The following is a 23,490-nucleotide window of genomic DNA, read 5'->3' as shown; positions in this document are numbered from 1 at the left end:
CTTATTTTTACTGGAACATTTTAGGTTGATTTTAAGATGGATATTTAATTAGCTTCCATACCTGACAACCAATTGGGGCGTCAACTCAGACACCGAAAGGGGGTGACTGCCCACCTACTTGTCAGTCGGAGTGCCCTTGGGACATTTAATAGCCTCAGGTACCGGCAGCTGCGCTCAGCTTACTTTGAAACTAAATTTTGAGTCGGTTCAGGTTCTGAGATCAGTCTTGTCACATTCCTCTTTTCAGAATTCACAATCATCAACTGTGACACTTCAACACATTTCCATTGCTGCTATTGTGCAGAAACAAATTCAATAGATCACAGTTTTAAGACACTTAGAAAAACCCCAGGAGGAGAAGCATAACGAACAAACAAAGGCCCCCACTACGCACTTTGCAGCCCCTGCATAGAACCCACGGGCCTCCACTCAGCACCCAGCAGAAAGAAAACTCCAGTTGAGAGGTCATGTGATGAGTTATTATGTAGTCAAACTATTACTTGAAGACAAAAGCCTAACCTCTCCACTTATTTCAGGATGTGGAAGAGTCCCACTGAAAGGTTCAGCCATTCAGAATCTGTCTCTGAAGCATCAGGTATTGTTCAAGCAGCTTTGTTGTTTACAATCCATCAAAGTTGTAGGGTACATCATGTCACAGAGAGTCATTTCTCCGTTTCTCTAAACCAGTATTCTAAAAATCAAAGCCACTGATTTTTTTTACAGCTTGCATTGTTATTGTGCCTTAAGAACCACAATCTGTTTCCTTTCTGTGGAGGCTGTAAGTGCCAGGACTGGGAACAGGGAGGGAGGTATTGCCTGCTATGGGCTTTTTTTAATTTCATTTCTCCAACCCTTACTTGTACTTAATTGTTTTCTTCATTTTTGATTAGGAGGATGCACTGCTTCGGACACCATAGAGCAGCAAAGTGGTGTACCAGACAACATTAAAGGGGAAACTTTCCCTTCCAAGTCATCTAATGGACCAGAAAGGCGGGGAGGCGTACACGTAAGTGCTTTATAATGTAATTATTATTTATAATCATCACTTTAAAAGTTACATACGTTGTTTTCGGTGCGTATTTGTTTCCAAGATATATTAGTGTGTGTGTGAATGGGTGTATAAGAGACATTAACTTAAAGAACTTTGTAGAAAGGCGCTTTATGAAGTTCAGTCCATTTCCTTGTATTAGTTTACGGGCAGATCTGCCACATCCAATATGGCGGACCCGTTGACGTATCGAGACAAACGACCAACCCGCTCAATGCGGCGTCTATGTATATATGTCTATGGTCTAAGCCTCTTTGTCTTTATGTAACAACCAGGAGCTTCGTGATTGATTCAAACTAAAGCAGAGACACAGCAGGAGACATTAGCAGGAGACATTAGCAGAGACATTAGCAGCGTTTCTTCACTGGAATAGAACTTTTGACACAAACAGCAAAGATCAGTCATACTGTGTCATTTTGTGGATTTTTTTTGCTACTCTTTGGGTGCTAGCTCGCTGAGTTTTCATCGCACAGTGATGAGACACATATCTTTGTAAGATATATTTTTATTTTTTTCCCCCGCCGCGCCTCCCCTGAAGTCCTCTGGCGTCCCCCAAGGGAGGCGCGCCTCACACTTTGAAAACCGCTGTCATAGGTAATAGACTGATTATCATAAAGCCCCCCTAAATGTGCAATGGTAATTCTATTTCCAGTGTTAAATATAAGTAATTTTCACATGCATTGATAAAATGCCATAAGGGATGGAAGAAGGGATGACCATTTTAGAAGAGGGATGATTTTGACCATTTTATGCCACCCCCCCTTTAACTCGAGTACTGGCTATAATAGAGTATACATCTTGTGTCTCATCTGATGAATGAATGATCTATATAACTATAATACAAGGCTGATAGGATAATTAAAACAATTACACATTCACAGTAACTCGTCTTTATGTTGAGTTTTCAAATGCATAAAAACTGGAAACAAGAAATAAATATCATTAATTCAAAACTCTCTTACTAGTTATGTCCCTGCTATTGACGCAACATTTTACGGTTGTAAGATGTTGTGTTTGTATTAATCCAACACATATTGTGGATTGTGAGTTTCCCAGATGTGCGGCATAATAAATAAATAAACACATAACAGCTGTCAGAAAAACACTGCTCCAGTCTGAGACGAGTGAACCAGCAGGCCAGGAGAGACAACATAACACTACACCATGAAAGCTGCTGGACTACAGACAAATCATTGTGTGATCACACATTTTATTAACACTTATTGAATGTGTTATCATCACAACAATGTAAAACAAAAGCATTTGTGTGATCCCAATCTAATTTTAATTAATGCCATTTAAAAAATATATATATTTATCTTCAAAGCAGAATATTTATCTACAAACATACAGCATCTCTCAAGGCCTAATGAATCCTTTATTTTGAATGATAAAGATTCCTCCTGTATTATTGCACTTCAGCAGAGCTCGGCCGTTACATAAACATGAGAATATCTTAGTGGAATATGTGCGTTATGTTTTGTAAGTGTTGAATCAATTGAACTGAAATTCGTTTGATTTGACATCAGCTATTGGATTATTAAAAAAAACATCAATGCACTTTACAGAAGGCCAGTTTCTGTTGTACAAAGACAGCAGTGCTGAAAGTTTAATGGATTCAGTAATTGACAGAGAATTCATTTGCGACAATGATGGTAATCAGAGGATTGTTATGTAATTGAACATTCTGGTTCAGGGATTTGCTGTTTCTGTCTCTTTCTGCATCACTGGAAAGTGAATATTTTGGTGTTGGTCAGATAAATAAAATCATTTGAAGATGTTAACCTTGGGCACTTGGGAAATTGATTTTCAGATGTCGGCACTGAACTGATAATGGAAAATAATAGCTACAGCCCATTCCCACCCTGCTAAAATAATAATTGCTTTGAACATGCCAGGATTTAGAAACTAACTACCCGAGAGTAGCGGTAACTACCCCACAAACAACTATATCTATTTATCTATGTATCTGTTTTTTGGGATGTAATTTTCTAAGTTCTGTATTTACTCTTTATTGTTTTTATTTTGTTTGTTTTTACTTATTGTTCTCTTTATTTGGTACACCTAAAGGACTGTTGTAAAGGGCTGTATAAATAAAGTACATTTATATTTACATTTAAAAAAAAATACGTCTGAATTTGTCACCTAGGGAGGATGGAAGGAAGGATGGAACGAGCAAAAGCCATTCATTTTGAAATGCACGTCCACATTGATGATTTATAATTAGAAATAAAAACTGCAGTGTGAAAGCAGATTGGTGAAGGCGTGCATGGCAGGCGTTTTGCAAGATCATGATCTGCTCTTATTTTCAAATGTCACACTGAGAGGGATTAGATTTTGAATAGGACTGTTGATCTGTGAGTTACAGCCTACAGTTATAACTGCTGTGTTCCCACCGTTATTAATATGTTTATGCATTTTGAGAGGCTTTATCAGCGTTACTTTGTCAGATCTGGCTAGGCAGTGTAGCTGCTGATGTTAAGAAACTTTTGCAGTCAGTGGTGGAGATTAATTTATCTTCTGTGGCAGTAAACACAACACGCTGGCCTGCAGAAAGCTCTTGTAAACAGTAACGGTAATTTAACTACTGCAAATAGTGGTGCTTTGACGATGTACTGGCCCTCCCCTGAAAACACCAGGAGAACCTCTTGTACCAGACCTCTGCCGGACTCTCCATCTTTTCACCGCAGGAGCAGAGTCTGACTACCAGCACTGCCGCCAAACATGTTGCTATCCATACACAGAGAGGTTATGGTCAGTCATTGTCACCCATGTCCCCACATGTAGATGTCTCATACCAATGTTTACCCACCTTCATGCATTTTTTAAAGATTATATGTCTTAGTTAGTAGTGTGCATTCATGCCGTGGTGACTTTCGACAGAGGGTTGGAGTTCCCATCACCAGGGATGACAGCATCACAAGCATGAGTAATGGCACAGTGATATACGTATGTCTAATGCTTTTTTGTTTGTTTTTTTATGTTTCTGCAGTGCAGTTTTAATTTGTATGAGAAACTAAGTGAACAACCTGGGGGATTTCTAATGCTGCACAGTGGTGATGGGTGAGGTTAGGTCCAAATGTGTGCGTGTGTGTGTGTGTGACACGAATGTGCATCCACGAGTGTGCATCTCGTATGCAGATGGATGCAGTGCGTGTCCACATTTCAGAGGGATGTGAGGCACAGCCACTGGGCTTGAAATCAGGCAGAGTGAAGATTGTTTATGGACTGCCAAAAGTAATTAATCTCCCTTCTCTATGAAAATTAATCGGATTAAACATCCTCGTGGCCCAGTGAATCTGTCTCCCTGTAACGTGCGGACGCTGAATCTCTTGCTGCTGCTGCTCCGTCCCGCCTCGTACCCATAATGCCGGTCTTATAGGCCCGATTCACTGGCTTCACTGCAACAATGGACTGCACAATGACTCTCGAGTGTAATCATATTCTCCTGCTTGTCTGAATGCTTGTCTTTCACGGTGGGGAAAAAAAGCATTGGCCACTTGACCAGTATTGAATTCTGACCTTTGATAGAGCTGTTGAAGTGCTGAGAGATTTGTTGATTAGAGTTTCATCTGCGTGTCTCTGGCCGTGGGTGAAACACATGTTCACATGATGATTTGACCTTTTCAGCAGCATTCAGATGAGCATTCTGTATCCTCCTCGCCTCACACTGTGTAAGTGGGTTATTGGTTGACATCCTAAAGAGGCAGACTCCAAAATACTCACTGATTACTTTACTTCTCGTACGCTTGATGCCTCCAACTGTTCCATTTCCTCTCCTCTGCTGACACACACCCACACAGAGCACATAACAGTGAACCGTCGCAGTAATACAAATATATGTTAAACATTACTAAATGTTTAGGCCCCTGTGGCAGCATTTACACCGTATTTACAGAGGAGGCGTAGTAAGAGTAGCATTTCAGTAGAGCAGCAGCAGCTTCAGACCTCCATCTGTCTCTGCACAGGATGCATTCAGGCACAGTATTGAGTTTAGGTCATCTGCATTTTGCAAAAGGTCCTGGCTGCAGACCTCCACTGTGAGGCTCCACTCTCAGGCCACCTCCACTGTCAGGACAGAAAAATGCAGGGGATACATTTCAAAATAAAATCGCGAATGCACTTCTGGTTGAATTGTTTTCCTCTCAAATGCATTAATTAGTAAACAATATGACATAAAATCTATCAATTCCATGTCTATAGTATATATTGTTTTTATTTATAGTAAACTTTTGTTTTGTTTGTCGTTTTTTGTTCTGTTTTCCCTTTTATGTTGTGCATGAGGCCCAACGTGGGCATTTTGATTTATTCTGTCCAACTCTAGGACAAAAAGCCATAAATCCATAACCTGTATTAATTCAAAGAAAAAAATAAAGCTTTTGATTTGGACAATTGAAGCATTAGCCTTTGTCTTTTTCAAAACACTTCTTATTAATGATTGCCATATATGTAGACTAATTTACACTGCACTGCGTAATTTTACAACTTAGCATTACGAAAAACAAACGGTGGGTGATATGACTCGGGGCTCAATTTTGACTTTATTGCACTGCTCTTTTTCTATAGTTTTTTTTTCAGTTAGTTTTTCTGTTGTATTATTTGGTATTTTTATTCTTAACCACCATAAATTTCATGTTTGGTTCTGTGTCTATGCTAATTATATTCATGCGCTGCTAGAACACCTAAGGACCACTAAACACTACCCTAACTCTTGATATCTACAGTGTCATCCAAGTCAAATTGTTAAGTGATCAATGAGAAAAACATAAAAAACACACCAAGTCACAACATGTTGAAATGTTCTGTAGCCCTTTTTTCTTTAACACAATGAACTCACATATCTGTGCGACATTCACAGTAGGCCAAATCATTTCTTTGGTCCATTATATCTTCGCAGAATTTCCACATGTCCTCGGAGTTGTAAAATGTGAACTTAAAGGGCTCCAGGATTGCTTCCTTTTCATGCTCATCCACTGCTTCTTTCCACAACCTCCCATATTGCAGAGCAGCCTCTGCCTGTTCCTCCTCCCCCATGCCCAGAACGTCAGGCAGGTCCACTTTGGCAGAGAACAGTGGTTTGTTGGCCTCAACCCACTGTGCTGCATGTCTGCAATCGTGAAGAATGCGATCTTCAACCAAGTCCGATGAAAAAGACAGAAAGAAAGATGTCTGTACCATAGCTATGCACCAACAGTATCTGACCAACAGATACTGTGAAAAAGCTTACCCCTGCATGTTATTGGTATTTCACCCGATGGATCATGTGATGGAAAATGTATCATGTGTTTGAATTATAGTACATGAACTTCAATTCAAATGAATGTATACAGCCTGCAAACTTAGATTGTCTTTGCTTACAGGTAAAATGGCCACTTGCACCAGGTAGTGTAAATGAGGTCTTACTTATGTAGAAGAAGTAATATACAAAAGTACTTACTTAGGTGAAAGTGGATCAAAAAAAGACACTTAAGTAATTTAGTATGTTATGTTAGAAGCAAAATATACTCAAGTATCAAAAATAAAAGTACTGATGGTGCAGAAGCATTTCAATTACTATTTGTTTAGTTTATATACTGTAGTATACAATAGAGGTGGAAAAATAAAAAAGTAAAAATGTGCCATGTAATTCTGCCACATTTTAATTCCACATATTTGTAATTAGCTAGTCGACCGTTGGACATTTTAACATGGGGGGTTTATGTTGACTGACATGTTCTGTAGCCAGCCTCAAGTCAACGTTCAAAGAACTGCACTGGCTTCACTGTACAGCCATGGAGGTTTCTGCTTGATTACTACACATAGCTACTCCTAAAATCACCCATCATCTTTTGTTTTAGTACATCTGAACTTTGTTGAGTGATTCTATGCAAAATAGATGAGTTTGTGGTTTTGTATGTTTCATCTGAAGTACCATTTAGTAACAGTCTGAAGGGTACTACACTATGACAAATGATGTGGGAGTTTATGTTGGAGAAAAGCAGTCTGCATCATGCCTTTAATATGCTGCCCTTTTGAAGTTAGTAGAATGTGTTTGCTCACTCAACCTTCAGAAACAGACAGGCAAAAGATAGGACAGCACACTGATGCACCACCATCTCACTTATAATAGGGCCCACACACTCCAGGTGCACCCACACTTCTTATGACTGATTACAAGTGTGTAGGTGTGAGCAGTCTGGGCTTGTTTGACATATTCCTCACTCTCCTGGACAAGTTGCAAATGTATCATTTTCTTATTGTTAATCTTATTAAATGTAAATGGACTATAGTATTCCCAGAGTAGTTTCACCTACCATCAACTCTAAACCTTTAAAGTCTCCGTGGAACGGAAAGCAAAGTCTTATTTGCTTCAGCATATTTAGGTGTTTCCTGCTAAAACAGGCAGGAGGGACCTGTCGTAGATATAGACTGGCATTTACAGTAGACAATAGCTAAATCAGATGCTGTGCTCAAACCCAAACTTTGTGTTGCCTGTTAATGGCAGACACAGTTATTCAGCAGTAAATCACAGAGGGTTGAAGCTGAGCAGCCGGAGGACATCAGAGGAAAAAGCAGCAAATATATTCTTGATAAAATATGATCCAGTTTGACCAAAATCACAGAAAAAAGTTTTCACTAACAAGGACCACGCCAATATAGATTTGAGTTTAGATGAATTTATTGCAAGTGAGGATGCACCGAGATGATGACTTGCAGGAGAGAAGAAGGGATGAGGGGCGAGGGATGAAGGGATGGAGGGTCGGAGGTATGAAGTGGTGAGGGTCGAAGGGATAAAGGGGTGAGGGTTGAAGGTATGAAGGATTGGAGGGTCAAAGGTATGAAGGGATGGAGGGTTGAAGGTAGCGGTGAGGGTCAAAGGTATGAAGGGTTGCAGGGTCAAAGGTATGAAGGGATGGAGGGTTGAAGGTATGAAGGGATGAGGGTCGAAGGTATGAAGGGGTGAAGGGTTGAAGGTATGAAGGGATGGAGGGTCGAAGGGATGGAGGGATGAGGGGATGAAGGTCGGAGGGAGGAGAGAACAGGGTCGTTGGTGGATGGAGGTTGACCAGTATCGTGAAGACTGGATGGAACCCGGGAGTTGAGACTTGGGGTGGGGGAACTGTCTCTCCGTAGCTCTATGTCTTAGAGCACCATGGTTGAAATGGAGAAGAGAAGAGAGAGATAACAAAAGAGAGAGGGCTTTGGGGGGGAGATGTGAAAACAGCATCAGAGAGGGAGTGAACGGATAAGGAGTGTTTAAGTACATGTGATACGGAAATGGGAAGAGTTCAAGGCGTGGCCCTTGTTCCTGGACCTGGTTATAAAACTTGATGTAAAGCTGTGCTTTTGTACAGTAATCAATGAGGCCTGAACATAGATGCATGTAGCAGCTCTCAGACTCACTCAAAACAGGAAGTATTCGCTCCGGCAGCAAAACTTGTACAAGATGAGTCAACTTTTTATTGTTTATCTTCAAATGACCACCTTTCAAATGCCATGATAAATACCTGGAAATACTGAAAAAATGCTGTTTGTCATTGTTAGATAGTGATATACACGTGAAATATTGTACAAAACTTATGTAATAAAACACGTCAATTTTGACTTCATAGGGACCCTGACCCTAAAGCCCACCCAAGCAGACCCTGAATGACATTAGGAGCAATATTTGGAGTCGTGAGTCGAGTCATGTCCACCTTTAACTCCAGCACCACCATGTTCGTAACTTGCTCGTAACTTTTTCCTTATGCTAGCTGTCTGGTGCTGAGCTGGTTGGGTGCAACAGACTTAACTGGATTTAACTTTTCAGATTCATTAGAACTCCAACAGGATGTGGAGCAGAGCGATGAAACTTCAACATGCTATAAAACCAGAAAAACAATTCTGTGTGATTACATTCATTTTCAGTCATTTGTTATTTCATTATGTTTGTGTCTAAAATGTGGATACATTTGGGTTCAACATCAGAAAATATTGCATAATAAGGGTGTATTAATTAAGCAGTATTAATAAGAGACAGTAGATGCTAGCTTGAACAAACCAGTTTACAGAAATAGATGCCAAAGTCTCACAAAACACAAGGCCATAATCATTTTTACAGATAGCTGATGAATATTTTCCGTTTTTATGCAGTGTCTCTTGCTGGCAGATCTTACAGTCATTGTTTTTGAGACTTCAGATTGAAGTTGATAGTTGTTTCAATGAAACAGAAGTTCTGGTGACCGCTCCTAAAAATATCCACATTTCATCGCTTCTGACCAAAATCCAAAAGAATTTTTGGCTCCGGTAATTCACAAAGGCAGCAGCTAGAAATTCAAACTTCACCAAAATTTAAGCTCCCGAATGTCCCTTCATGAAACTAAATCCACATTTTGCATATAGTTATTATTATTACATGCTGGTAAGAAGTAGAAATTTCGTTAGTGGGAGCTCTGGTTAAAGTTCCATTACCATCCCTCCTCCAGTAATGCCAACTGTACAAGGCACAACAAATTCATGTTCCCTTCCTTCACTTACTATCATTTCTGCGAGTGCATTCATCTTTAGACTGGCAAATCAAACTAGATATAAACTGTGTTTTTCTGTTGCATTCTGGTTATTGTTCCCTCTCTAGGTGTCTGCAGCTGACACGCCACCACCCATCAGGCACAATGTCGTACGGGTCCATCGACGGAGGCTCATTTGGCAGTCGCAACCCATTTGGAGGTCCTACGAGACAGGGTTACCAGCCAGTAGGTAAGGAGGAATATAGAATTTGTTATGATTTCATGAAAATATCATGTTGTGCTGCTCTCTATAAATGCCCCCATGCATAGAACATTTAATAACAATAAAAGGTTATCATTTTAAATTTGAGCCATTGGCAGGATTATTATGAACAAAGATGATTTTCCTTCAGTCCCTTCCACAGAGTGTTCAGCTCTGGCACGCACACACACACTTAAGACACACACAGTTTGGAGATTTCAATTATTTCTGTGACTGCTCTCTCTTCTGTGACAGAATGATGAAAACAAATATGTTTGGTTTCTTTGATAAAATTGTTGTGAGTCCTCTGAAAATATGACAAGTTCTGATTCAAAAAGAAACATGCAGCAACTTACAGCACTGAATATTATTAATGTGATTGCCTCTTAACTTTCTGATTATACTACGATCATGATTATGATTATAATTAGTAACTTCTTTGTGCCTGTATAGATACAGTAGGGTTTGTTGACTACACACATTTGATTAGGCATGAACATTCTTTCTCAATCTACCAAGTGCACAACATATTTATTGACTTATTACAACAAAATCTGTCAGATAAAGGTGAAAGACAACATACAACATGCTACCTCAAACATAATGCTCATACTGATTCAATACCAGCATATTTTTGGACTTCTATTTATGAATACTATGTTTTGAGTATCAGCTGACACAAAAAGCACTGCTGCATTTTACTTGAAAATTGTCTGCAAATATTGGTAGTTAAATAAATTTGTCCACTTTGAGCATCATGCACAGCTTAAAACAGTAATAAACTAAACAATTTCCTGATTAAAAAACTGACAAAATGACATTTCACTTTGGAATGAAAAGCCCCTTCTTGGCAACTACTAGTCCACACTGAATAATAATAATAATACTGCTGCTCAGTTATAGCAAAAACCATAATCGACACACTGATCTATGCATGCTATGCACTTCTTTGTATAACAGCGTGTAATGATCAGCCTGCCTGTTCTCCTGTGTGTTTGTATGTGCGCTTGTTGTGTGCACCTTTACTGTGATATTTTCCTCACTAACAGCTCTATTGGTTTTACCTCTCTTGTTGACTAAATGCTCTGTTTACATCATCTTGTAAACACGACACGCTTGCTAAGAGGGAGTTTGGGGCTTTTAGGGAAGGTGCAGCGTCATAAAGGAAAGGGATGTGCTGGATTTACAACACAGGGCCCTATGAGAGGGCGGGGTCAATTTCTTTTGAAAAAGATGATACACAGTCTGTTTACACATCCAATGGATATGGAGCAACTTCTAAGCATTAAGCATTCTCAGCATTGTTTCTGATCAGTAAGGATCTATGTCCATATTAACTGTTGGATCTAGTTTAGTGTCGCTTTTCTCTTTGCTGTTTGGTGCTTTAGGTAGTGTACACTAAGATGTTTTTACTGAAAACAGCTGCCTGGAACTGCTGGAGACGAAGCTGCAAAAACTTTAAAAAGGGTCATAAAAGGAACTGAGCTGGGTGATCACAAAGAGAGACACTTTGCAGGTCATCTGACCTATTGTTCATAAACACTGATAGTGTTTTTGATGACCCTGAGATAGTGATCCTGGTTAAATATTGAAGAAGTCAATAATAACTTAAAAATGACTTGACAAGGGACATGCGTACTTTTTCTTAACCTTAAAAGATATTTTTTATGGAGCGGTGTTTAGCTCAATTGGAGCAGCCGCCCCATGTACAAAGGCTCAGTCCTTGCTAAGGTGGCCCAGGGTTCGAATCCGACCTGTGGCTCTTTCCTGCATGTTATTCCCTGTTTCTCTCTCCCCACATTCCTGTCACTCTTCAGCTGTCTCTAAAAATATCTTTAAAAAAACAAACAAACATATTTTTATTACTGGGATATTTTTTTGTAGGAAAACAAATGTAACTAAAGAAGAAATACACTGTATGTTCAGAATCAACAGATCAAGATCAATCAACATTGACATGTAGTGCAGGTATTGACCTAGTAACAGCAGCACTCATGTGTTTTCATTCCAGTTGCTTGTCAACATTGTGCCTTTCTAGAAAGTTTGCATGAATTTAAGCAGTCAGCCACTTTCCTTCTTATAAGCAGGTAATCAGTCAGGTGTTCCAGTCATCACAACACATTTTTTATTCATATAAGAAATTAATAATTCAAGCAATCAACACTGCGTGTACACAAGTAAAGATGCACATACAAATAGGACAGAGATGCAAGTCTCTGCAACAACACAAGACATAGCATCGAGCTGATATTCCTATACATTACACCTATTTTATATATCATTACCTACAGCATGCATTGTGTATCAATCATGCATGTGTGTGTGTGTGTGTGTGTGTGTGTGTGTGCTGTTGCACAGAGGTCACAGGTTTTCATTAGGGTTAAGCAGTGTGAAAAGCAGCTTCATTTGATTTGATCCTCTCACTGCTTTCATTAGCCTAGTAATGGGGGAGGAGCAAGACAGAGCCCCTGAGGCAAAACTTGTTCCCAGACAAACCAGAGGTTTGTGTGTGTGTGTGTGTGTGTGTGTGTGTGTGTTAGTGTGTGTGTGTGTTTGTATGTATGTCTATGTATAAAAGAGCAAGATAAATAGATGGAGAAAGACTCGGTACAGATAAAACTGACAATCAATAAATGGCAAGGACAATGAATTTGTGTTTCATGTTCTGCGCAGAACAAAGAACCATTGTACAGCTCAAGAACACTCTTATGGTTGTTGTTGATACAGTTTTGTATTCAAACATTGATGAAATGCTATAGCTGAAATGACACACACATCCACACACCATATATATTATTTTATCCCTGTGTAAGCCTACTGTCTGTACATAAACAGGATGTGATATCAAAGTAATGCCTGAAATTACTTTTCATGCTGTGTGGAATCAAACTGGTGTCTGATATGTTGTTGCATCTCTTGGGCACACAGATGATAAGAGAGAGATTACATACACATGCACTGATGTGCCATTAGCTCATTTGCCTTTTTACAACTAGCAGACATTATCATCACGTTTCTGGCTTCCTTCTATATGTAAATCTAATATTTGCAGGCCTACTGGTCTCTACCGAGTCATGGAAAAAATGACTGGCCCTTTTCCTTACTCACTTTCTTACCTTATTCCTGTGTAGTTGGTGATAAACAAGAAGAAAGAAGGGTTAAAAAGCTGCAGGTGAGAGTATCATTTGGTTGTGTGTCTGAAGATGATGAACAGAAACAACGCATGCTCAGTGTAAAAGTAAAATGGTGAAAGCATATGCCAATCCCTTTGCAAGATTGTGATCTGCTCTCATTTTTTAATTTCACACTGACCGGGATCAGATATTGTGCACAGAGAGTTGATCTGTGAGTTATATAATACACAGCTTTAGTGATTAGAGGTATTTCCCATTAAACTCCCCATGAAGCAGAAAATAGAGCACTGTTTCCTTACTTTATGTGTTTGCTGCAACATGTATGTCTGATAGGGTTGGACTTGGCATTTGTAGCCAATAGTGACTTACTGCTCCCCTGCTATGCACTGCAGGTAGCGATGATCTAGTGTCAGCATTTACCTTTCAGTGAACACAGCTGGACATGGGACCAAACACAATGGCCAGTCTGACAGGGAGTACAGAAGCCTAGTGAGGTGCTTTTCTTTCTGTTGTGTGCTCCTGAGTCAGTTCAGTTAGCTGCACAGCTGACTGAACTAACAACAACAGTTTGCTACATAGCGATCTCGAACCAGGTCTACCTGCTCCAGCTAGAGTTGAATAGAGGACATCAGAGGGAAAACCAGCAAATGTATTCTGTCTAACATCTGATCCAGTTTCACCAGAATCACTGATAAAGTTGTGCTTTTGTACAGTAATCAGTGAGGTCTTGGTATAGATGTATGTAGCAGTCCTAAAAATCACTCTATTAAACAGGAAACACATCGCTCTTATGCAGTGCATAAGAGAAAAAGCATTCTCCAACTCCAACTACCATAAAGAATACCAAAAAATATGTAAATACTGACTATCTGCCATTGTTGGACCAGATATTTGAGGTATCATATACTATAGTACTTGACTATCAATTCTGACTTCATGGGGACTTTAACTATTCATTACCTTTGCGTGATTTTCAACCGTGGCCGTGCACCCTTGCTGACAGACCACTAGGTCTGAGCTAACTGAGCTAATGGCTGATAATGCTGACAAGTCCATGCATCAGATTCATTTATCTTCTGTATCAGCGGGTTCACTAGTCATTTAGGGCTTAGACTGAGTGCAAAATCATTGCTATGTACTGGAACTTACCCACACACCACGAGAGCTACAACACAGGTACACAACTCACTCTAATAGGTGCATGAATGTTTCAGGTCTATTTTAGAAAGGAGATCTTGCAGAACACTTCCATACAATCTGACAATAACAATCTGACCTGGTTGGTTGCAAAACCAAGCACTTTTAATGGACATACGTACCAATTACCTGCAAGGATATTAAGCCTGATTTACTGCTGACAGCTTTAGCAGTCTCACCAGTACTGGACCAAATTCAAAACTTGTTGTGCCCATTAGTCACTTTGACCCAAAAACATGGAAAATCAAACAATGCTAAAATCAACATTGTCTGCACTTCAGTACGGGTTAAATAAAATGATTCTCTTGATTATTGTCGATTACTGTTGGTGTTTTGGTTATGTAAAACATGATTGTTGATCCACCCTGGATGAAGTTTTTATGTTACTTTGAAGAAAATTACCCACTTTTTTTTTCATTTCTGTCATTTGTCTCTGTAGTAATTGCTGAGAGTATGCAGCAGTGTGTCAGAGGCAATCACAACCTGAGTCAGTTTATGAAAAAAATCACTGAGCAAAAAAATGTTGTGCAATCCACTTCTGTTAGTGCTGAGCTTTATGAATAAGGCCTCGGGTCTTTTTTTCTTCTGTTGAATGTTCCCTATGTGGTTAGTCAGCACCAAATGAATGTGCCATTATCTGTCTGCTTTGTACTGTGCATTTATTGCAGTGTATACAGAATGTATGTTTATACCAATCATGTTTGACACTCGAGGGGGGTACCTGGCACAAGTTATAATGCTGCAATTCAGATACACAGTAAAGAGGAAGGGAGGATGTGTCAGAGAAAAACAAACATCACATATGCTTTTTGTCTCCGGACTCCAGCATACTGTACTCATATGTGTGCCCTGGAATACTCCCTTTCACTCAGTGTGACAGGCAGCTTCTCTCTTCCAGTCTTTTCTATTGTGGGCAGACAGATGGGAGCCTCAGTCACCAGAAAGGGGTTCTTTGATCACAGTGAAGCCTGGGTACATTATGAGGGATATGAGTGGTGGTGGTTGGTGAGGGGGGTTGTGGAGCAGGAGCCTGTCAGATTTGCCGTCTGTTGCTCAGGCTGATCTGAAGGGGAGCTCAGGAAATGATCAAAGCCCAGGTTAAGTCTCTAATAGAGCTGTCTTTTAGGCTAATCTCTCTCCTCCCTCTCTCGGCAAAAGCTCTCAACCCTCCACCCTGCACTCTGAGAGGCGGCGTGTCACTTCCAGCAGAGCCAAGTGTCTCATTCAGGATGACAGGACAACACGGCTTCAACATCAACACATATTGACATGCCATATGCTGTATTTAATAAGCAGTGAAAACTAAAGGGGGCAAAAGCTCACTATTTTACATTTACACCAGCGGTCACAGTTGTCATAGTATGACAGTATTACCATGAGAATATATAGTTTGTTGAGGGTTATACAGGACTACAGATGCATTGGTATTTGTCAAATGAAGGGCTTGTCGAATCATCAGACCTGACCCTGCAACTTTCCAACATCAGTTTCAGAGTCGGAGTTGCAAAGGACGGATGAAGTGTCAGGGATCTGGACAGACGAGGATCACACGAGCAATACGTTTCAACAGTTTATTGGGGGGCAGGGCAAAACCTCCAGGGCAGTAGTACCGTCAAGGGCAAGGCAGAAATCGTGGTCAAAAAGGCAGAAGGCAGGTCAAGTTACCGGGGTTGTAGAGCAGAGGGTGGTCGGGCAGGTCCGGGATCACAGGTAGGAGTCAGAGTAGTAGCAGGTAGCAGGCAGGAAAGGCGTTGGCTTAGCAGACGATCTGACAATGTGTGCTGGGAAACAGGGCTCTTTATACAAGGCATGGTTAGCAGGAAATGAGGAGCAGCTGGCTGGTTAACGAGGGAGTGGCAGCAGAGACAGGTGAGAGTAATCAGCAAAGTGGCAGATAATTAGTGCTCCTACCAGGCAGAGGGAGAGGGAGCTCACGACATGAAGGGTTTTATTTTTTGTCAAAGCAAGGTCATTATGGCATTATGTGTCCACAGTATAATGGGCTTTGGTGATTATAAGGAGCTCCTTTTTTGTTTAGGGATGGACTGCTGAAGACATGTTCAACACATTGCTATGCTTTCCGTTCTGCTACCTTCCATTGCTTTTCTACATATACTTGCAACGCATGATAAGCATTGAACAGATGATTGTCTGAGTCACATTTGAAAATAATCCAACACATGCCTGAAGCCTTCTGCACGAAAAACCCTTTGAACCCAACCCGACACATGACCTCATGTTTCTGAACTCTAGCGTGAAATGCGCATTATTATCAGATTGTTGATTTTGGAATGTTCTGAAACACTTGCAGCTAAATTAACCTCTCTTAACCACAAAGTCAGATCAGGATTATAACTGTTTGTACTGTTCTCAAGTTCAGCTGGCCGACATTGGGAGGTCAGGAGGGATAGGTCTAATAACCAGTAAGACATATCATTTATTGTTTTGAGTTGCTGTGTAACAGATGCAGCTGCCAGCTGCTCAATGACAGGTCCATGAAAGGCCCTTACTTATCTGAATGGAATAAATAGATATATCTGCCTGGGGGTGGCAGTTTTGAGTGGCTGGTACTGTAAATGCTGGCAGTTGACTGAAATATTCTATATGTTTTGTGGTGGTGGGTTGCTGCTGCAAGATTAGCCTTTTCAAAGCAGGCATATTACTTAAAGAAGAAATAAAAGTATAGCCTTGGCCTCATGTGTGGTTTGATTTTCAGCATTACCAGGCGGCTTCAGATGGGTTTGGTGTAAACGGCACTGGTATGGATGGGAAGGAATGAGCTACTTCCATCACTTTATCTGTAAGAACAAGTGAAAACCATTAACATGGACAATGTCTGAAAGTGTACCCCATTATCGCCATTTGTACATTCCGTTGCATCTTAATGACAAGATGTGTCACCTTGTGGCCATTAGGAAGAGCTATAGACATTTTCCCCTTAGATGTGAAGACATCTGTTCATGGTAACTAGCTTGTTTTAAACCTACTGGAGATACAGGACATGTTTGCATGTCCTGTATAAATTGAGTTGAGTTTAACCCCAAGGATATAAGCTTATATCCTTGAGGATATAAGCTTATATCAAAATCTGCCTTTTCGTTTAGCCTCATGTGAAAACTTCAATTAATCCAATACTTTGACCATAAGACTTCCAATACCTACAAATACTGTAAATGACATTCCCATCTATCTGAACTGTATTTTATGTTTATTGATAATTGTGAGGAGTTAATCAAATGGTAGCAAACTAAGATGCCTACCCTGGAGGACATTACGCAGGCTAAGCATTAATATGACCAACATTGGTCAGTGTGTTAACGTTTAATATTAGCATTTAGGTCAAAGCAACTAGTATGGCTGTAGATTCTTAAGGCCCTATTATGCAAAGCATCATACCTGGCTTCTGATACGCTTGTCATGTTCATGCTGAACTCCCCATGTTATCTATTTAACTTGCGCCCATGGGGTCATGAAATGAGTTGTGGGTGCACTGTTGCCACATTGCTATCTTGAGGCAGCAGAAGAGCGATTGTGCCAATGACCAACAAAAAGCTGGTATACTCTAAAGCATTTTAGCAGCTGTATTTTCCTGCATTTTAAATAAGGCACCCTGCCTTATTCAAATAGTAAGATAGGATTCACAATGTACTGTACACTGTGCTTGTTACACACACAGGAATCGCTGCTCATCCTCAGTCACATGCAATGGATGGGACAGAGGATTGGGACAGTGGAGTCTGGACATACCTGTCCCTCTGTGAAGACGAATTGCTGCTGTAAACTCAGCTTATCCCGCCAGGCTATGACAGACATCTGTAATCTCCTGTCAGATGTTTTGGAGACTAATGCCAGTCACTGCTGTGCTGCATTTCTTTGCAAGTGACCAGCCTGAGTTCTACTGGAGGTATGAGTGCATGGGGACAGCTGGCATTAGTCTTCAAATCATCTGACAGGAGATTACAGATTTCTGTTACAGCCTGGCAGGATGAGAGCATGAGCAGCTCTGTTTCCTCAGCAGAAACCCTTTCACGACTCCGACTTAATGAACACACCATTTAAATAGCAATGCACCAGATGCAGGCACACCTGGCTGTTAAAGGGAACAAGAGATGGCAATCTGATTGTTTTAATTCACGTCATGCCTAAAACACAGCTCTGATTAATTAATAGAGTACAAACAACCCTATTTGCACCTTACTCTGTGCCCGGGTTATGCTCAGTTCTATCAAAAGTGGAGCTGGAGTCTCCCTAATTGCATATATGACAGGATTTTAAACCATGCACTATAGAATGTCTTAGGAGGGCCCTTAGTGTAGCTCTCTTCACAACAGGACAGCAGACATCCCAAGTCTCCCGGAAGTTCCGGGAGTCTCCCTGATATTAACAGTGGCTCCCTGATGCCCGCGAGCTAGGTAAAACATCCCGGATTTTGGATTACGCGAGAGAGATTCAAAAAAACGCGAGTGCGAGCAAACTCTGTTCAGCGTGTTCTCGTGTTCAGGGCGACTGGTTGCGAGAGAGAGCGCGCCGATTGGTTTGGTCGGCAAAATACACCAATAAGACGTACAAAACGAAGAAATACAAACTTAAACAAATACCTCATTGGCCGCTTGTCGTGAAAAGAGGTTAAAGTGTTTTTAAAGTCCCTTTAGAGTCACTTCTTCTCTTCTTTTAACTTCTACTTTAGCATAACGAATGAACAAAGATAACAGAGCCTGATGACATGAGTAATGTGTCGCATACAGTCTCCACAAATCTCACCGTAGTGATAACACACCTGGGAAACATTAGTTCCGGCCATGAAATACTAATTACAATGACCAATAACATTTTTATCTGTCCCATGACGTTTTAACACCTCAATTTTACAATTGCATCAGATTATTTATTTATTTATTTATTTAACTTAAAATTAGTTTAACTTGTGAACTATTTATGCATAACGAACTTAAATTTTATACGTCACTTACACTCCCACCAAAATCATTCATTAAACCTTAAATGTAGGATTTTCTCCCTAAACAACACTGAGAATCAACAAAACGTTTCAGGTTTAAATGTATGTGACCTTATGTGTGCTACTTAACTAGCTTCAAGTAAGGTGACAACCTTGTGAATAGGCCTTTCAAGGTGAACTAGTCTAGTAAGTGTTTTTCCTTTGTCAAGTGTTTTTTCAGTGATGAGAAGCTTCAACTTTCGTACCATGCCATCTGCACTGGGGTGAGCTTCCATGACTCTGGCAAGTCTCCATTCATTTCTTGGTGAGCTGTCGTCTTGTAGGATCACAATATCATTTACTTGTGAGTTTCGTGTTGGTCTTTGCCATTTCTGTCGTTCCTGGAGGTTTAGCAGGTATTCCCGCTTCCACCTTTGCCAAAATTCGTTAGCCAGGAACTGCACTCTTCTCCACCTTTTACAGAGATAGAGGTCTTCCTTACAGAACTGTCCAAGAGGTGGTAGGATAATTGATGATTTCATGGTTAGTATGTGGTTCGGCGTGAGAGGTTCTGGGCTTGTAGGATCATGAAGGTGTTCAACGCTTAATGGCCTGCTGTTAATTATAGCCATTGTTTCATAGAGAAACGTCCTCAGAGTTGTGGTATCGAGTCTGCTTGCGCACTTATCGAGCATAACAGTCAAGATACTGCGGATCGTTCGAATCTGGCGCTCCCAGACTCCGCCCATATGGCTAGCTGATGGGACACTGATCACAAATTCACAACCGAATGCTCGTTGACGTTCCTGATCCATTCCCTTGAGCAACTCAGAAAGCACTCTCCTGGCACCCATGAAATTTGTTCCCTGATCGCACCTTAATTGGCGAACAGGTCCTCTGATGGCTATGAATGTCCGAAGAGCATTCATAAATGCATCTGTTGTCAAGTCATCTAGTGTCTCTATGTGCACAGCTCTAGAGCACAAGCATGTAAACAGCAATCCATACCGTTTTAATTCCTTTCTTCCCTCCTTTACTATAAAGGGACTGAAGCAGTCGAGGCCACAGTATGTGAAGGGAGGGGACGCTTCAGTTCTCTCTTCCGGCAGATTAGCCATTTGCTGAACTTCAGTAGTCCTGCGGTATCTTCTACATTTTACACATTTGTAAATGTGTGAGGAGACCACATTTCCACATCCTAAAATCCATATTCCATTTGCACGTATCTCATTCATGGTCATGCCTCTTCCTTGATGGTGTACACGCTCATGGTGGTGCTTAACGAGCAGGGCTGACACATGAGATTTCTTAGGAAGTATTGCTGGATGTTTTACATCATGGTGCAAGGCTGATTGGGACAGTCGTCCTCCCACCCTGAGAACACTGTTCTTATCCATGAATGCATTCAACCGGTGAAACTTATTGTGCTTGTTCATGGTGTGTTCCTTCTGGAGTTTGAGTTTTTGGATCTCTTCGGCGAAGGCGTCTTCTTGCACCAACCTAATGATGCAGATTTCGGCATCCTTTCTTTCTTCTAGGTTTGTTGTTTTGTTTGTTCTTGACTGAAGTCCCTTAAATTCTCTGACAAATCTTTTAAGCCTGGCCACTGCTTTCACGACCCGGCACCAGTCCGAAAATTTGGTAAAACGATGTGCCATCGCATTCACTTCCTTTGTCTTGACCACATGAGAATAGGCCTTGCGAAGCTCAGGGTCGGTTGCCTCGACTTCTCCCACCATTTCCTCTTCATATGGCAGATTTTGCTGCCAAAGGAAGCTGGGTCCTTTCAACCAGCTAGACCTTTTCATCTGTATTGCAGTCATTCCCCTTGAGGCGCAGTCAGCAGGGTTGTTTTCAGAGCTTACATGTCGCCATTGGTCAGGGTTTGTACTCAATCTTATGCGTTGGATCCGATTAGCTACGAATGTGTGAAATCTCTTGGCATCGTTGTTCACACAGCCAAGGACCACCTTAGAGTCGGTCCAGTAGTACTCTTGCAAGTCTTCAATCTCAAGCTCTCCTTTGATGACGTTGGCGTTGCGAACGGAGGTCACAGCTGATGACAATTCGAGTCTTGGGATGGTTGTTAGTTTGGTCGGGGCTACTCTTGCCTTACCCATGACGAGAGTGCAACTGATCTGTCCTGAATCACCTGTTGCTCGAAGATATGAACACGCACCGTATCCATTGAGGCTTGCATCTGAGAAACTGTGCAGCTCGTATTTCGTGACCTCCCCAAAGCTCGGTGGAAAGTAACTTCTTGGTATCCTCAGGGCTGCCAAATGAGGCAGATCTCTAAGCCACGATTCCCATTGGAATAGAATGTGGTCAGGAAGATCTTCATCCCATCCTAACTTATCTCTGCATAGGGCCTGAAGAATCTGCTTGCCAACCAGTATGAAGGGAGCCACAAACCCTAGTGGGTCAAAGACGGAGGCGACAGTTGAGAGAACTCCTCTTCTTGTCAGTGGATTTTCCTTAACTACAATTCTGAATTGGAACTCATCCACTTCGACGCACCACTGAACTCCAAGTGCTCGCTCAATGTGAAGTTCTCCCAGAGCCATGTCTAGATCCTTGGTTTGAGCACGTTCTTCAGGTGGTACTGCTGCAATCACGTCTTTGTCGTTGGAAACAAACTTAAGCAGTCTAAGATTTCCCGTTCTGCACAAGGCTCTTGATTCTTCTACCAGACATATAGCTTCAGCAGGTGACTTCACACTCGTTAAACCATCGTCGACATAAAAGCTTCTCTGGATGAACTTGATAGCTTGTTCACTAAATTTTCCATGCCCTTGTGATGCAAGATGTTTGAACCCAAAGTTGGAGCAACCAGGGGAGGAGGCTGCCCCAAATAAGTGCACCCTCATCCTGTACACCGAAGATTTAGAGTCCAGATCGCCTTCGTCCCACCAGAGGAACCTTAGGTAGTCTTGGTGTTCCTTTACAACATGAAACTGGTGGAACATTCTCTCAACGTCACACATTATAGCTATTGGACCCATTCTGAATCGACATAGCACCCCAACTAATGTATTAGTCAGATCTGGTCCAGTCAAGAGGTGGTCATTAAGAGAGGTTTCTTCGAAGCGTGCTGAACAATCAAAAACCACCCGGATCTTCCCAGGCTTGTGGGGATGATAGACTCCGTGGTGTGGAATATACCATGCTGGTTGGTTATTGAGTTCAGGCTGTGGAACCTTCTCTGCATCTCCTCGGTTTATGATGTCATTCATGAAGTGGACATAGTCTTTGCGATACTGCTCATTTCTCCTCAGTCGACGCTCTAATGAGATGAGCCTGTGAACTGCACATGCCTTGTTATCTGGGAGATTAGGCTTGTCCATCTTGAAGGGAAGTGGAAGTTCATAATGGCCATCTTCCTTTTGCCTTATGCCTTCCTTTACCTTTGACAAGAAGAGAAAGTCTTCCTGGGAGACTGGGTTATTGTCTGCAGTGTGATCAGTGAAATCAGACTCCAAAGCCTTGATTATATCTGTTGGGACAATCTCTTTGACTTGAATTCTGCACATGAAGTGTACTTCTCTCTTTAGGTCAGCAGATGCCGGCACAGCAGGTGTCACTTCTCGTACTAGGATTCTGTGACTGATTCCTATTGCATCACCATAATTGCTTACCGGATTTGAGCAGCCGATAATACTCCAGCCAAGATCAGTCCGCTGTGCGTATGGCTGATTCTCTTCTCCAGAAAGAACCTCCTTTGGGAGAAGGGCTTGTTGGCAATCATAGCCGATCAGAATGCCCACTTCGCAGTCCAAAGGTGGAGGGATCTTGTCTGCCAGTTGTACCAGATGAGGCCATTTCAGAGCAGTTTCGGAAGTTGGAATGTGGGACCTGTCTGCTGGAATGAACTCACGTGTGAACAGTGGTGGCAATGGAATTCTTTTCTCCAGGTTGTATCCTCTCACTTGTAGATTTGTTAGTTTTTGGCAGGGTATTATTGTTGACCTTGCAGACATTGTAGATAACTGCAGGCTGGTCTTCTCTTTGTTTGTGTCAAGGTAGGGGTGGGCGATATATCGAATATACTCGATATATCGCGGCTTGTTCTACGTGAGATGTATGAAATGACTATATCGCGACCATCGAGTACTTGTCACGTAAATGTTTTAAGCCGTCGGCATTTAATTCTCCGGAGTTTTGCCTGTGTCACTCCTGGTGCTGCTCACAGAACGCAGCACACTGCCCCGCCCACCCCGCGCATGCGTACTTTTTGTATCAAGTGAGGAGAGAAGTGAAGAGCACAAGCGAGTTAATTGAAGATGGAGACGGACGACTTGGTTCCGAAGAAAAACAACTGCGGTCACGCCAGCTGTCTCTCGTTTTCGCGTGGTCACGTCAGCTGCTCCAATATTTTCAAGTGCGCCCTTATTGCGACTTTATGGCAAAAACTTTGAGAAAACTGGGAAAGTCAGCACTAGCTTACT

At 41.4% G+C, this 23,490-nt stretch overlaps 1 protein-coding gene across 1 annotated transcript in view; it reads left to right on the top strand.

The window, feature by feature from the left end:
- Positions 1 to 9,645: 9,645 nt before the first annotated feature.
- Positions 9,646 to 23,490, top strand: part of tsnare1 (T-SNARE Domain Containing 1) — a 134,051-nt gene continuing 120,206 nt past the window's right edge. Inside the window, exon 1 of the mRNA XM_027277193.1 lies at positions 9,646 to 9,763. Within this exon, the coding sequence (XP_027132994.1) occupies positions 9,679 to 9,763 (85 nt within the window). The 5' untranslated portion in view covers positions 9,646 to 9,678. The remainder of the gene's footprint in view (positions 9,764 to 23,490) is intronic.

The sequence above is a fragment of the Larimichthys crocea genome, unplaced genomic scaffold (assembly GCF_000972845.2).
Source record: "Larimichthys crocea isolate SSNF unplaced genomic scaffold, L_crocea_2.0 scaffold88, whole genome shotgun sequence".
In the NCBI taxonomy this organism is placed as follows: Eukaryota; Metazoa; Chordata; class Actinopteri; family Sciaenidae; genus Larimichthys; species Larimichthys crocea.
The sequence above is the reverse complement of the archived record's forward strand: the minus strand, read 5'-3'. Positions and strand labels throughout refer to the sequence as shown.